The sequence below is a fragment of the Manis pentadactyla genome, chromosome 1 (assembly GCF_030020395.1).
Source record: "Manis pentadactyla isolate mManPen7 chromosome 1, mManPen7.hap1, whole genome shotgun sequence".
Lineage (NCBI taxonomy): Eukaryota > Metazoa > Chordata > Mammalia > Pholidota > Manidae > Manis > Manis pentadactyla.
The window spans coordinates 179849710-179865654 of NC_080019.1; the positions used below are offsets into that span (position 1 = coordinate 179849710).

Genomic DNA, 15945 nt, shown 5'->3' on the forward strand with positions numbered 1-15945 from the left:
AACAATGCAATACTTTCTAACTTAGCCACATGAACAGCCAACCTCTGACATTGCAAGGAGTCTAATATATAGAATGTTAGAGAATAAAAGTGGTGAACTAAGAAAAGCCATGAGTTTTGCAGTCACAAAGACCTGGGATTGAATCGGATTCATCACTTCTAACTGGCAGACCTTGAGCAGGTCACTCCCCGTGTATAAAATGATCTTAGCTACCTTACAGTAGATCAGGTATAGCACACAGTAGGTATGCAGATTCTGTTTCCTTATATCACAATCAACTTTAGGGTTTGCAGGGGCTCTCAGGTCATAAAATAAAAATATCTCTACTTAAAAGTTTGTCCCTTCAGAATGCCATTGACTCGAATGGAATTTGCTGACAGGAAAAAATAATTTTTTTTTAGCAATTTTTTTTTTAGCACTTTCCCTGAGAAACTTGCATTAACTAGGAAATAAACCTACCAGCATTTTCCCATAAAAAACAATAACCTATTCACAATAGCCAAAAGGTATTTCAAATCTTTTTTATGAACGTTATTCACAAAAAGGCAAGTGTCCATCCATGGACGAATGGATAAACAAAACGTGGTGTGTACACACAGTGGAGTATTATTCAGCCTTACAGAGGAAAAATGCTGACCTGCTACAACAGGGATGAACCTTGAGGACATTATGCTAAGTGAGACAAAGAGCCACAAAAAGACAAATAGTGCATGAGTCCACTTATACAAGGTATCTAGGGTAGCCCAACTCATAGAGACAGAGAGTAGAGTAGAAGGGTGGCTGCCAAGGGCTGGGGGAAGAGGGAAACTGACAGTTCATGTTTAATGGGGACAGAGTTTCAGTTTGGGATAATGGAAGAGTTCTGGAAATGGATGGTGGTGATGGTTACACAGCACCGTGAATGCACTTAATGCCACTGAACTCTATACTTAAAAATGGTTACAATAGTACATTTTATGCTACATGTATTTTACCACAATTAAAAATATAGGAAAGATATTCCATCCATCCACAGAGGCCTTGCCCTTTGCTGCCTGAGGTTCTTGGCCACGCCTTGCCATCTCCTCTCCCAGCTTCGCCCTCAGCCTGTACCAGCCCCTGTCCCATCAGTACCACATCCCGTCCGGAGGGCACTCACCGGGCCGCAGGTTCATGGCGATCTCCTGCGGAGTCATCTGAATGACATCGGAGCCCACAGCACCGGAGCCCTTGCTGCTGAGAGGCAGGCTCCTCAGGACCCGGGTGCTGCTGGCCGGGCTCTCAAACTCGCCTCCACAGCCATTTCTGACTAGGTTTGCCTCCAAGTCACACCGGGAGGTGACGGACCGTGGGCTGCCAAAGTCCTAGGCACAGAGACAGAGGGAGAGAGCAGGGGGAGGTCAGGACATCTCTCCAGGACACATTAGCTTGTAGACTCATCACCATCTGCTTGACCTGTAAGCCTGTACATCCCATTTTCACTGTCTGAAAATGGAGAAAATAATAATCCATATTCCAACTGCCTCACCAAGTATTAAGAGGATTAACTGATATGCTGGATCTGAAAGCATTTTGTAAACTATAAACACATAACAAAAATGTTTGGTTTCATTGTTATTCTAATGGTCAAAAGGCTTCTCAAAAAATCTGCCTGTCTATATGATCAGCAGAAGAAAGCAACTGAAAGGTGTATAACTAAAATGTTTTGAAAAATACTGTGTAAGTGGCCAAGTAGTTGTCACTCAGACAATCAGGAGTGAATTTCTGAGCTGTGCACTCATCTACTGTGCAGGCGGTGGACACTGCCCGACCACTCTGGAGAGCACCGCAGTCATATACATTGTGCCCTCTGACCCAGGAGTTTTAAAAAACCCAAAAATTTATCTCAAGAAATTTATCTCAAGAAAATCATCAAAGGAAAGGAGAAACTGTTGGCAGATATATACTGCAGTGTTATTTAGAAAAGCATAATCTTACAAACTTGTAAACCTAAATCCCTAAATCATGTGAGAAATATGGTAAATAACACTTCCACTGATAATACTCATTACAAATAGTTATGAAGACTAAGAAATTTCAAAATGTTTACTCTAAGAAAAAAAACAGGAAATAGAATTGTATCTGCATTAGGATTTAAAAGATAATAATTTTAATGAAGATAGGTGAGGTGTTAGGGCAGAAGAACGAAAAAGGTATTTTTCTTTTAATCTTTATTGTTGTTTGAACAATAAAGCAACATTGAAAAGAAAAATCTTAAATTGGATTTGGAAGGCTGAGCATCAGGATTGCCCCAACCTAGTTTGGGCCATTAACTTTAAAATGAAATAGTGTACTTTATTATGAAATATGGTTCCTGTAAGTATTGATCATTTTCCAGTAAAGGAATTTTTAGTGGCAGTGCAAACCCACGATTCTCTCTGAACACCCTTTCACTGATGGATGGTAGAAAATAACATCACCTCCGCCAGCTGGGAGGCCAGTGCTGGACAGGATACCCCCATTATGGCTGGAGGAATCAGGATGCTGACCCCTCCTCTCCCCTCTGTAACACTTTGCCAAAAAGCCTCAGATGAGCCAAGTGTCCTCTGACCACTGGCTTAGAAGCCAGACTACGAGCAGAGGCATGGACACTCAGAGGGACTCCCCCTTCGGTGCGATCTATGACGCCCTAAAACTAGTCAGTGCCCATTAGAGCCTTTGCAAGATACAAGACCAAGAAGTCAAAAACTCTTTGCAGCTATTTTTAAATAAGTAAAACCAGATGTGTTGTTCTGGGCCTCTGTGATTCTTGTTTTTTGGGTTTTTTAAAATAACTGAATGTTTTCTTGTTTTGTCTACTGAATCTGGAGGTCTTGCCTGGCTACAACCTTAGGGACAGCACCATAAATAGCTCCATGGACTATTGTGGAACAGGGGAGAAAAATGATTATTCTAGCTTAAAATGTTTAACCTTGAAATTAGACAAGATTTCAAAGTTAGGGCTTCCAAACCGGTTTCCAAATGGTCAAGCGTGGCTCTGATGTAGCAATTCTAATGAAGCAGTTAGAAAAGCACAGGAAGGGGGAACGGAGACTTAACTTCTTGAGGGCTCTGACAGTCTGGTCTCTGTCTGAAGCTAAGGTTGAAACAGCTCTCAGAACTGAATGGGCTCAGGAGCTCTCCTGCTCAGAGCTTACTTGGCTAGAATTCCTGAACTTCTTGCTGGCACACCAGCCTTGCTGCCACCTCCTTCAACTCTGATGAACTGGTTGTACTTGGCCCAGTTCTGATTGTTAAGGTACATGTGTCTTGACCAGTCTAGTTTAAAGCCCTGCCACCAGGTTAGCAACAAAAGCACCTCGGTCTCTTCAGGGCAGCAGGAACTCTGACACCCTCCCCTTGGTCCGCAGCAGCTTCTGCTCTGGAACAGACTAGGTCACAGAGCCAGCCTGCTTCCCTCTAAGCAGGAGGGAGCTGCACGATTCCCCAGCCAGTCTCGGCAATTTGCTTCAGGTTGGTCATTAGATCACCCTACTACCTGGACACCCGCACAAGCACTGAACTTCCCCCAAGCTTCCTGGTCATCCTGCTCAAAGGGGCTTTTGATAGACACTACCAGTCCTTGACAGAGAACTTGTACGGGAACACCTGCTGGTCATGGAAGATGCACCTGCTGGGATCATCAGGAGACTTAAAGTCCAGGTCATACTTCCCAGACCTAAGGAACTCAAGTGGCACCACACCCATGCCAATTACAACCTTACTCATATAGCTGCCTTTCCCAACTATACCCTTTAGGAGCCCTGAGCCTTCTTTCATCTCTGGGATGTCAGCAGCAAAGCCCTCTTTATTCCCCTCATTGGTAGCAGCTTATTTCTTCTTAATTATATTCTTTAAAGTTGTGGCAAACCTCCGATCCAACGAGCATGGCTTCCCTAAGGTTTGCTGCACCGGCAGGACCATCAACTGAGGCACAGTCACCCGGCTGCCAGCAGGAGAACGACCACTGGCCACATCCAAACTGCACCTTGTAGGATGACCTCTGAAGGGTAAACCTCAGCACTGTGACCGCAGAGGAAGCCACCCTGTGTGGCACCATCCCCCAGTGCAGATTGAGTGTCAGGGCCATCCATCTCTCTCATCAATTTGTCAGCCTTTGCCTATTTCACAAAGTTCAGTTTCTTGCTACTTGGGGCAGGCCCAGTGGTTTGCTCAATGTGCTCAACAGCCCTTGAGACACCTTCATAGGTAATCCTGTCATTGTCTCAGAGCTCCAAGGTCTCAAAGACACCACTGAGGCCCCTCGGGGTATGGCACCTCTGTAGAACCCTTTGAGAGTAAAGCAGCCACCTCAGTGACAGGATTCCCACAAGAGCTGAAGGCCCCTCTGGCATGGAGTCCGGAAACAGTCACCACTGATTTCTAGCCAAAGGTTCTTATGACCCAAGAGAGGACAAAGCACTACAGACCCAACAAGGGCATGTTAGCCCCACAAACCCAATTGCCTCTCCTCTATTCCTCTGAGCAACTTTCTACGTGTTTTAACTCTCAACAAGGACAGATGCATACTTAAAAGAGGAGAAAACAAAACCACAGAAACCAAGGGCATATATTGTGATGGTTTTGACCTTCCAGGCATGCAAACATTACAAATGAAACGTCTCTATACCTACATTTCCAAGCTCCAGATTCAATGAATACAGATGCCATAAATTATAAATCCTTAAAGAAAAGAAAGACTCATGATTAAGGAACCCCTCCTCACATGAATGACATTCTGATATCTGTTGAGTTAGGAGCCTTCACACCCCTGAGACCTGACAACCAGACCCGCTTCCTGATGTTAGAGTACAGCAAGTTCCAAGTTCGGGAAGGGGCCTTGGACGCATTACCTGGTGCCAGTCCTCACTTCTACGGGTGAGGAATCAGAGGCCCACATGCCTAAAATCATCCCTAAATTCACCCAAGAAGTTTTAAGTTCAGCTGGCACCAGCTTCCTGGATCCAAGTTCAATGCTCTTTGCATCACCTGCCTCCCATCTCAGCCAAGGCTACTGTTGAATTCTGCAGCAGGAAACGAACTCTGGACCCACAGATTCCATCTCTCTGCATTTAGCATTTCCTTGCTGCCCCAAATGCAGAGATCTTCCTACCACTTATCAAATTTGGAGGAGAAATATCCTCTGGATGCAGAAAAACAAGGATGGAAGGAGAGGGGGACTTCATTTCAACACAGAAAAATGGAAACTAGGATGCGCTTCTAATGGGGCACAGCCCAACAGGTGCCCCTGGCGCTCCACGCTGGAAGAGGCTTCATAAAGGAAGCATCTGTCCATGGTCTCCAGAAATGCTGTCTTCAGCTCACAGAAGGACTCATAAAAGGTAACTGCATTATAGGCAAATTACCAAAAGAAACAATAGAACGGGAATGGAACCTGAAACATCTCTTGTGGCTTTGAGTCACTATGTGGTAAATAATATAAAAAAAGAAAAGGGAAGTGCTCCCAATTTAGATGGCCTTTACATTGTTACAACACTGGCATTGCCGGTGCCTCTCTGTGCCCTCCATCACCTACACGTGGAGGCTGTAAAGAGGCTACTGGTCGTCGTAACACTACACCACCTACCGCTGTCCATGCTGCTCCCCTGGAGGGAGGCCGGTGCTCAGCTGGCCTTGGCAGCCTGGCCTCATGGCCAGTGCACTCGGTGCATCTGTGTGTGCCACACCAGTCCTCACACTGCCTGCAAACCCCTGGCCTACTCCTGCTAAAGGTTAAAACTCTTAAAAAGATGGCAGTGCTTGTTTTGGGGGAAGAAAGGTTTTTGTTTGTGAAACAGCAGGGTGGACGAGTTGAGGACCGGCAGGCCTGGGAGGGGAACAACCCAAGCAGGAAAGGGCCCCATCCCTGGCATGAAGAGGGAGGAAACAAACAGGCGAACAGGCCGAGAGCCTCAGGGGCGAGGGGGCACAGGCCCGGGGACCTGCTGCCCCTGCGGCTGGCCCATCTCCTGGGGTACAGCAGGGCCAGACCCTCCTGGATTCGGTGGGGAAGAGGAGGGAAGGCAAGTGATGCAGACGGAAATCTGTGCACCAGACACATACTACCCCCGGCCTGGGGGCTGCAGAAATCCCTGTCAGCTGTCAGTTGGCTCATTCAGTCCATTAAACAAGTATTTAAGTAGCATCTACAACAGGCCAAGATATTCCTTTCATGACCACAAAGAGATGTTCTTGCAAAGAATCTACATTTTATTGTGAGCTGGAGTAAATGCTCATTTTTTTTTCACTTCCTCCCAGCTCAAAGGAAAATATAGGTAACGTCTCTGCTACTTTCCCTGCCACCATGATTTCCCCAAAGGTCGACTTGACCCATCTTGCTTCCTAACTTCTAATCCATTTCCTTCCTCAGTTCCTGTCTCTAGTCCTGTGGGTCCTTCCTTCCTTCTTCTCCACATCCATCTCTGAGGCAAAGACCCTTCGCCCCAGCCCAGACTTCCCCAGTCTTCTGCCAGACCTGACCCGACGTCCCCCCATGCAAACGCCACCAGCCTCCCTGTTCTCTCTGCACAGTTTCGCTTCCACAAGGGGCGGCCTTGCCTACCTGGCCCTTCCCCTTCTAGCTGGTGAGCAGCCTGTCCTGCCCACCCCACATCACATCAAGGTGTCACCACCACCCCCGACAGCCTCCCCACTTACCGCAGCGCTGAGCGCTGTCTCCTTGCCTGCCTTTGTCTCCTCTCCTGCCCCCACCAGCCCTGTTCTCTATCCACACAGCGAACACCACCCCTCAGCCCTGTCCACTTCTCCTGGACCGCTGTCCTCCCACAGGCCATCCTGGTCTGCCTGCCCACCAATGGCACAGGCTGCTAGACCACAAACCCATTACCCCTTCTTCCCGGGCACAGAGCTCCCCATTCTCACCACACTTAGGCATGTGGTATGACTGGGTTTCAGTCAAGAAAATGTGAATGGAAATAACATCTGGGCTGCCCCTGGGCCTTGCTATGCAAGCATATACACACGTTCTGCCCTGTGCATTCCTCTTTACAGCTTGCTGGACTATGAAACTTTCAATCTTAGAGCACAGGCAGATTTCCACTTTTTAAAAAATGATGAACAAACGAGATAATAAACTGTGGGAGTTTGTGTGTTTTATGTCATGTAGTACAAATACCATAAGTGTTCAAGCTGGCCAAAAACCAGGGGCCAAGGCTGGCTACAGTGGCCCAGGGACGTCACAAAGTACAAGAGACAGGAGCTGAAGTGCGCCATGTAAATGGGGTGGGGAGGGCAGGCAGCAGCCCACATGACCTGCTCTCTGAGGGGGGGTGAGTCTAGCTGGCAACTTTGGTCTTAAAGCCAGAGCGTAAGTCTGAAGCAGCAAACTACATTAGAAAATAAAGACAAGAAAACCTGATTAGTAAGGCCACACAGCAGAACTGAGTAGAGAGAAAGCATGAAGTGGTGCGCAGGAGGCGGCGAGGACACCGTCAGACACAAACTGGATGCCTGCAGGAGAATACAGTAATGAGAGGCTGCACTAGGTCGGGGAGGCAGAATTAGGTTACAAGGGGGGTCAAATGCAGAGTAGAAGTCCCGTCCCCACCTCGAGTAAAATAAAGAAGCACTGTGGGGTCCAGAGCAGGGGAGTCCCGAGCACAGGGACCTGGCTCTCCCCAGCAGTCCACTCAGCAGTGGCCCTCAGTGTCCACACACATCACACGCTCTTGGCAGATACCCTACTTCTTTGAGGATGCCCCAGGACGTGTGCTTAAGCACTCAGCCGCACTTATCCTGTTTTGCAAAAGATCAGAGGTTGATCAACAACCATTTCTGGACTCTCTGAACTCAGGTCCCTGAAAAAACAGTCTTTGGGCAAAGTTCACCCCTGAAGAAGATGGGAAACTGCATTCCAGTGCAGGCATCACAGGAAGTTCTTCAGGCAAGATTAAGGTTCCATGTCAGCAGAGAGGGAGCCCGTGGGCTGGACACGGGACCCAAGTGTGGGTGGGGACAATGACACTGCTCCTCAGGGCAGTATCACTCACTGTCAAAATCAACACGTCAGACGGGCGGAAGATGGCGGCGTGAGTAGAGCAGCAGAAATCTCCTCCCAAAACCACATATATCTATGAAAATATAACAAAGACAACCCTTCCTAGAATACAGACCAGAGGACACAGGACAATATCCAGACCACATCCGCACCTGAGAGAACCCAGCGCCTCGTGAAGGGGGTAAGATACAAGCCCCGGCCCCGCGGGAGCCGAGTGCCCATCCCCCCAGCTCCCGGCGGGAGAAGAGCAGGCAGAGCGGGAGGGAGACGGAGCCCAGGGCTGCCGAGCACCCAGCCCCAGCCATCCGGGCCAGAGTGCAGACACAGTACGTGCCCAGGGGGCCCTGGATACTAGGGAAACAGGGCAGCAGGAACAGTGAGTGGGCACCGGAGGCCGGGTGCCGGAGGACATAAGAAAAGCGAGTGACCAATTTTTTTTTTTTCTGTTTTGTTTTGGCGAGCACTTTTTGGAAGTCTTAAAGGGATAGGGACGCCAATACTAGGGAAACAGGGCAGCAAGACCGGTGAGCAGATGCCTGAGGCTGGCGCCAGAGAATAAAGAAAAACGAGCAGCCACCTTTTTTTTTTTAATTTAAAAATATTTTTTTAATTTAAAATTTTTTTTTTTTTTTTTTTTTTGTGGTGGTTGTTTTGTTTTGGCGGGTGCTTTTTGGAAGTCTTAAAGGGGCAGGGCGGGTCACTTAATCCAGAGGTAGGGAATCCGGGGGATCTCTGGGCACCCTAACCCCTGGGCTGCAGGGAGCAGGGAGGCCCCTTATGGAGATAAATAGCCTCCCAGCAGCTCCTGCTCCAACGCGACTCCACCATTTTGGAGTAGCTGCCCGAGCCAGGCCACGCCCACAGCAACAGCGGAGATTGACTCCATAGCAGCCGGGCAGGAAGCAGAAACCCTGTCTGCGCGCAGCTGCGCAGCACAAGCCACTAGAGGCCGCTGTTCTCCCAGGAGAGGAGGGCCACAAACCAACAAGAAGGGAAGTCCTTCCAGCCGTCACTCGTCCCAGCTCTGCAAACTATTCCTATCACCATGAAAAGGCAAAGCTACAGGCGGACAAAGATCACAGAGACAACACCAGAGAAGGAGACAGACCTAACCAGTCTTCCTGAAAAAGAATTCAAAATAAGAATCATAAACATGCTGACAGAGATGCAGAGAAATACGCAAGAGAAATGGGATGAAGTCCGGAGAGAGATCACAGATGCCAGAAAGGAGATCGCAGAAATGAAACAAACTCTGGAAGGGTTTATAAGCAGAATGGATAGGATGCAAGAGGCCATTGATGGAATTGAAACCAGAGAACAGGAATGCATAGAAGCTGACATAGAGAGAGACAAAAGGATCTCCAGGAATGAAACAATATTAAGAGAACTGTGTGACCAATCCAAAAGGAACAATATCCGTATTATAGGGGTTCCAGAAGAAGAAGAGAGAGGAAAAGAGATGGAAAGTATCTTAGAAGAAATAATTGCTGAAAACATCCCCAAACTGGGGGAGGAAATAATCAAACAGACCACGGAAATACACAGAACCCCCAACAGAAAGGATCCAAGGAGGACAACACCAAGACACATAAAAGTTAAAATGGCAAAGATCAAGGACAAGGAAAGAGTTTTAAAGGCAGCTAGAGAGAAAAAGGTCACCTATAAAGGAAAACCCATCAGGCTAACATCAGACTTCTCGACAGAAACCCTACAGGCCAGAAGAGAATGGCATGATATATTTAATACAATGAAACAGAAGGGCCTTGAACCAAGGATACTGTATCCAGCATGACTATCATTCAAAATATGACAGTGGGATTAAACAATTCCCAGACAACCAAAAGCTGAGGGAATTTGCTTCCCACAAACCACCTCTACAAAACATCTTACAGGGACTGCTCTAGATGGGAGCACTCCTAGAAAGAGCACAGCACAAAACACCCAACATATGAAGAATCGAGGAGGAGGAACAAGAAGGGAGAGAAGAAAAGAATCTCCAGACAGTGTATAAAACAACTCAATAAGCGAGCTAAGTTAGGCAGTAAGATACTAAAGAGACCAAACTTGAACCTTTGGTAACCAAGAATTTAAAGCCTGCAATGGCAATAAGTACATATCTTTCAATAGTCACCCTAAATGTTAATGGGCTGAATGCACCAATCAAAAGACATAGAGTAATAGAATGGATAAAAAAGCAAGACCCATCTATATGCTGCTTACAAGAAACTCACCTCAAACCCAAAGACATGTACAGACTAAAAGTCAAGGGATGGAAAAACATATTTCAAGCCAACAACAGCGAGAAGAAAGCAGGGGTTGCAGTACTAATATCAGACAAAATAGACTTCAAAACAAAGAAAGTAACAAGAGATAAAGAAGGACACTACATAATGATAAAGGGCTCAGTCCAACAAGAGGATATATCCATTCTAAATATATATGCACCCAACACAGGAGCACCAGCATATGTGAAACAAATACTAACAGAACTAAAGGGGGAAAATAGACTGCAATGCATTCATTCTAGGAGACTTCAACACACCACTCACCCCAAAGGATAGATCCACCGGGCAGAAAATAAGTAAGGACACGGAAGCACTGAACAACACAGTAGAGCAGATGGACCTAATAGACATCTACAGAACTCTACATCCAAAAGCAACAGGATATACATTCTTCTCAAGTGCACATGGAACATTCTCCAGAATAGACCACATACTAGGCCACAAAAAGAGCCTCAGTAAATTCCAAAAGATTGAAATCCTACCAACCAACTTTTCAGACCACAAAGGCATAAAACTAGAAATAAACTGTACAAAGAAAGCAAAGAGGCTCACAAACACATGGAGGCTTAGCAACACGCTCCTAAATAATCAATGGATCAATGACCAAATCAAAATGGAGATCCAGCAATATATGGAAACAAATGACAACAACAACACTAAGCCCCAACTTCTGTGGGACGCAGCAAAAGCAGTCTTAAGAGGAAAGTATATAGCAATCCAAGCATATTTAAAAAAGGAAGAGCAATCCCAAATGAATGATCTAATGTCACAATTATCGAAATTGGAAAAAGAAGAACAGATGAGGCCTAAGGTCAGCAGAAGGAGGGACATAATAAAGATCAGAGAAGAAATAAATAAAATTGAGAAGAATAAAACAATAGCAAAAATCAATGAAACCAAGAGCTGGTTCTTCAAGAAAATAAACAAAATAGATAAGCCTCTAGACAGACTTATTAAGAAGAAAACAGTATCAGAAACGAGACAGGAAAAATCACGACGGACCCCACAGAAATACAAAGAATTATTGGAGAATACTATGAAAACCTATATGCTAACAAGCTGGGAAACCTAGGAGAAATGGACAACTTCCTAGAAAAATATAACCTTCCAAGACTGACCCAGAAAGAAACAGAAAATCTAAACAGACCAATTACCAGCAACGAAATTGAAGCGGTAATCAAAAAACTACCAAAGAACAAAACCCCCGGGCCAGATGGATTTACCTCGGAATTTTATCAGACATACAGGGAAGACATAATACCCATTCTCCTTAGAGTTTTCCAAAAAATAGAGGAGGAGGGGATACTCCCAAACTCATTCTATGAAGCTAACATCACCCTAATACCAAAACCAGGCAAAGACCCCACCAAAAAAGAAAACTACAGACCAATATCCCTGATGAACGTAGATGCAAAAATACTCAACAAAATATTAGCAAACCGAATTCAAAAATACATCAAAAGGATCATACACCATGACCAAGTGGGATTCATCCCAGGGATGCAAGGATGGTACAACATTCGAAAGTCCATCAACTTCATCCACCACATCAACAAAAAGAAAGACAAAAACCACATGATCATCTCCATAGATGCTGAAAAAGGATTTGACAAAGTTCAACATCCATTCATGATAAAAACTCTCAGCAAAATGGGAATAGAGGGCAAGTACCTCAACATAATAAAGGCCATCTATGATAAACCCACAGCCAACATTATATTGAACAGCGAGAAGCTGAAAGCATTTCCTCTGAGATCGGGAACTAGACAGGGATGCCCACTCTCTCCACTGTTATTTAACATAGTACTGGAGGTCCTAGCCATGGCAATCAGACAAAACAAAGAAATACAAGGAATCCAGATTGGTAAAGAAGAAGTTAAACTGTCACTATTTGCAGATGACATGATACTGCACATAAAAAACCCTAAAGTCTCCACCCCAAAACTACTAGAACTGATATCGGAATACAGCAAAGTTGCAGGATACAAAATCAACACACAGAAATCTGTGGCTCTCCTATACACTAACAATGAACCAACAGAAAGAGAAATCAGGAAAACAACTCCATTCACAATTGCGTAAAAAAAAATAAAATACCTAGGAATAAACCTAACCAAGGAAGTGAAAGACTTTTACTCTGAAAACTACAAGTCACTCTTAAGAGAAATTAAAGGGGACACTAACAGATGGAAACTCATCCCATGCTCGTGGCTAGGAAGAATTAATATCGTCAAAATGGCCATCCTGCCCAAAGCAATATGCAGATTTGATGCAATTCCTATGAAACTACCAGCAACATTCTTCAATGGACTGGAACAAATAATTCAAAAATTCATATGGAAACACCAAAGACCCCGAATAGCCAAAGCAATCCTGAGAAAGGAGAATAAAGTAGGGGGGATCTCACTCCCCAACTTCAAGCTCTACTATAAAGCCATAATAATCAAGACAATTTGGTACTGGCACAAGAACAGACCCATAGACCAGTGGAACAGATTAGAGACTCCAGACATTAACCCAAACATATATGGTCACATAATATTCAATAAAGGAGCCATGGACATACAATGGGGAAATGACAGCCTCTTCAACAGATGGAGCTGGCAAAACTGAACAGCTACATGTAAGAGAATGAAACTGGATCACTGTCTAACCCCATACACAAAAGAAAATTCGAAATGGATCAAAGACCTGAATGTAAGTCATGAAACCATTAAACTCTTGGAAGAAAACATAGGCACAAACCTCTTAGACATAAACATGAGTGACCTCTTCTTGAACATATCTCCCCGGGCAAGGAAAACAACAGCAAAAATGAACAAGTGGGACTATATTAAGCTGAAAAGCTTCTGTACAGCAAAAGACACCATCAATAGAACAAAAAGAAACCCTATAGTATGGAAGAATATCTTTGAAAATGACACATCCGATAAAGGCTTGACGTCCAGAATATATAAAGAGCTCACACGCCTCAACAAACAAAAAACAAATAACCCAATTAAAAAATGGGCAAAGGAACTGAACAGACGGTTCTCCAAAAAAGAAATACAGATGGCCAAAAGACACATGAAAAGATGCTCCACATCGCTAATTATCAGAGAAATGCAAATTAAAACTACAATGAGGTATCACCTCACACCAGTAAGGATGGCTGCCATCCAAAAGACAAACAACAACAAATGTTGGCGAGGCTGTGGAGAAAGGGGAACCCTCCTACACTGCTGGTGGGAATGTAAACTTGTTCAACCATTGTGGAAAGCAGTATGGAGGTACATCAAAATGCTCAAAACAGACTTACCATTTGACCCAGGAATTGCACTCCTAGGAATTTACCCTAAGAATGCAGCAATCAAGTATGAGAAAGATCAGTGCACCCCTATGTTTATCGCAGCACTATTTACAATAGCCAAGAATTGGAAGCAACCTAAATGTCCATCGATAGATGAATGGATAAAGAAGATGTGGTACATATACACAATGGAATACTACTCAGCCATAAGAAAAGGGCAAATCCAACCATTTGCAGCAACATGGAAGGAGCTGGAGGGTATTATGCTCAGTGAAACAAGCCAAGCGGAGAGAGAGAAATACCAAATGATTTCACTTATCTGTGGAATATAAGAACAAAGGAAAAACTGAAGGAACAAAACAGCAGCAGAATCACAGAACTCAAGAATGGACTAACAGGTACCAAAGGGAAAGGGACTGGGGAGGATGGGTGGGTAGGGAGGGATAAGGGGCAGGGAGAAGTAGGGGGGTATTAAGGTAAGCATGCATGGGGGGGTAGGAGAAAAGGGAGGGCTGTACAACACAGGGAAGGCAAGTAGTGATTCTACAACATTTTGCTATGCTGATGGACAGTGACTGTAAAGGGGTTTATATGGGGGACCTGGTATAGGGGAGAGCCTAGTAAACATAATATTCGTCATGTAAGTGTAGATTAGTGATACCAAAAAAAGAAAAAAAGGGGGGGCAGTTCCTGTGTGGTAACCTCCAATGAGTTGTACACAAGGGTATAAAGGGCATATAAAAGTGTAGGCAAAGGGTCTGTTTGTGTTCATACAGAGGATCAAAGCCTAATTGGGCTACCCCGAAAAGGAACTAAGATACGATATGAAAAAGAACTTCCAACATCTGCACTCTCTGGAAGACTCATGCCAGAAGATGATCATCAAAAAACCCCAACAAAGATCCACGCACTGCTACAGCTGTAGATGCACCCATCCCACCAGTTCCTGGACTCGCCATGGGAATGAAGAAGTAGATATCTAAGCTGGCCTGTGCATACAGTAAAACAACAAATTTGACTGGATCTATACTGTTGGAACTGAATCAAGAATTAGGAGAAGTGCAAATTGTAGCGCTCCAAAGTCTTAGAACTACAGACTATTTACTGTTAAAAGAACATAAGGGATGTGAACATTCCCCAGGAATGGGTTGTTTTAATTTGTCTGATTTCTCTCAGACTGTTCAAGTTCAGTTGGACAATATCCACCATATCACAGATAAGTTTTCACAAATGCCTAAGGTGCCTAACTGGTTTTCTTGGTTTCACTGGAGATGGCTGGTAATTACAGGTATGCTTTGGTTATGTAACTATACTCCTATTATGTTAATGTGTGTGTGCAATTTAAGTAGTAGCTTAAAACCTATACATGCTGAAGTACTCTACAAGAAGATATATCAAAGAAATAATCAATCTTCCCATGTTTTCTGCCGCCTGCTACTTCTATAGCTTTTCTTCTTCCTTCCTAATTACAACCCTTAAATAGAATTCGTGCCTCATATCAAATTTACCGAGTATCATAATTCTTCCAAGTGGTAAAGACACCTCAAGACAAATGCTGGGCATAGAAGCCACAGGGCATAAATATGCAAAGATGTAAAAAGCTAACCTTTTCAAACAATAAGGCTTCTCTCTCACTTACCAACTCTACATTTCCCTGTATGGCCCCGGAAGATGACTGGTTAGCCAGAGACGGGTAAGATTCCTCAAGGGAGGAACAACCTAAGACAGGCACAGTCGCAGGGGGCCATCTGGTGAGAAAATGGGGAGCAGCAGATGTGAGGCTTAGAACCTCCCCCGCCCCCCCCGTTCTGAGAGAAATCTTCCGCATACGTGGATGTTTTATTGCCCTCGTCTAGCTTGGATTAACACATAGTCTACAGGCACACACCTGATCATCTACATTTGCTCTCTTACAACACTAAACTATGTTTTCTACCTTTATCTTGTATCTACCTACCACTTCAGCATTTTATTAAAAATCATAATAATAAAGAGAGAAATGTGGTATCCACATATAAATCAAGTATAAAAACCAAATGAGTATTCATATTTGAACTGACTGTTTATAGTTCATAATGCATGAGCAAAACCGAAAGTTTCTGTGATGACTGCCCTTGTACTGTTCACTATGTAACTTACTCATTATGTAAGAATTTGTTCTCCATGTAAGAACTTGTTTGTTATGCCTCAGAAGATTGGAGACTGACGAAAATTAGGCTTGGGGTGGATTAATGATTGTGCACTGAGCATTGACTCCCCTATACAGAATTTTATTGTTGTTAACAACCATTTGATCAATAAATATGAGAGATGCCCTCACAAAAAAAAAAAAAAAAAAAGTACACACTTCCAATGGT

The 15945-nt window shown here is 44.5% G+C and overlaps 1 protein-coding gene across 4 annotated transcripts in view; it reads right to left on the reverse strand.

Moving 5' to 3' along the window:
* The window catches only part of ITGB5 (integrin subunit beta 5), a 140660-nt gene that overhangs the window by 113795 nt on the left and 10920 nt on the right, over positions 1-15945 (reverse strand). For all 4 annotated transcript variants that reach the window (XM_036905410.2, XM_036905402.2, XM_036905392.2 and 1 more), the window contains exon 3: positions 1139-1343. In XM_036905410.2, the coding sequence (XP_036761305.2) occupies positions 1139-1343 (205 nt within the window). The remainder of the gene's footprint in view (positions 1-1138; positions 1344-15945) is intronic.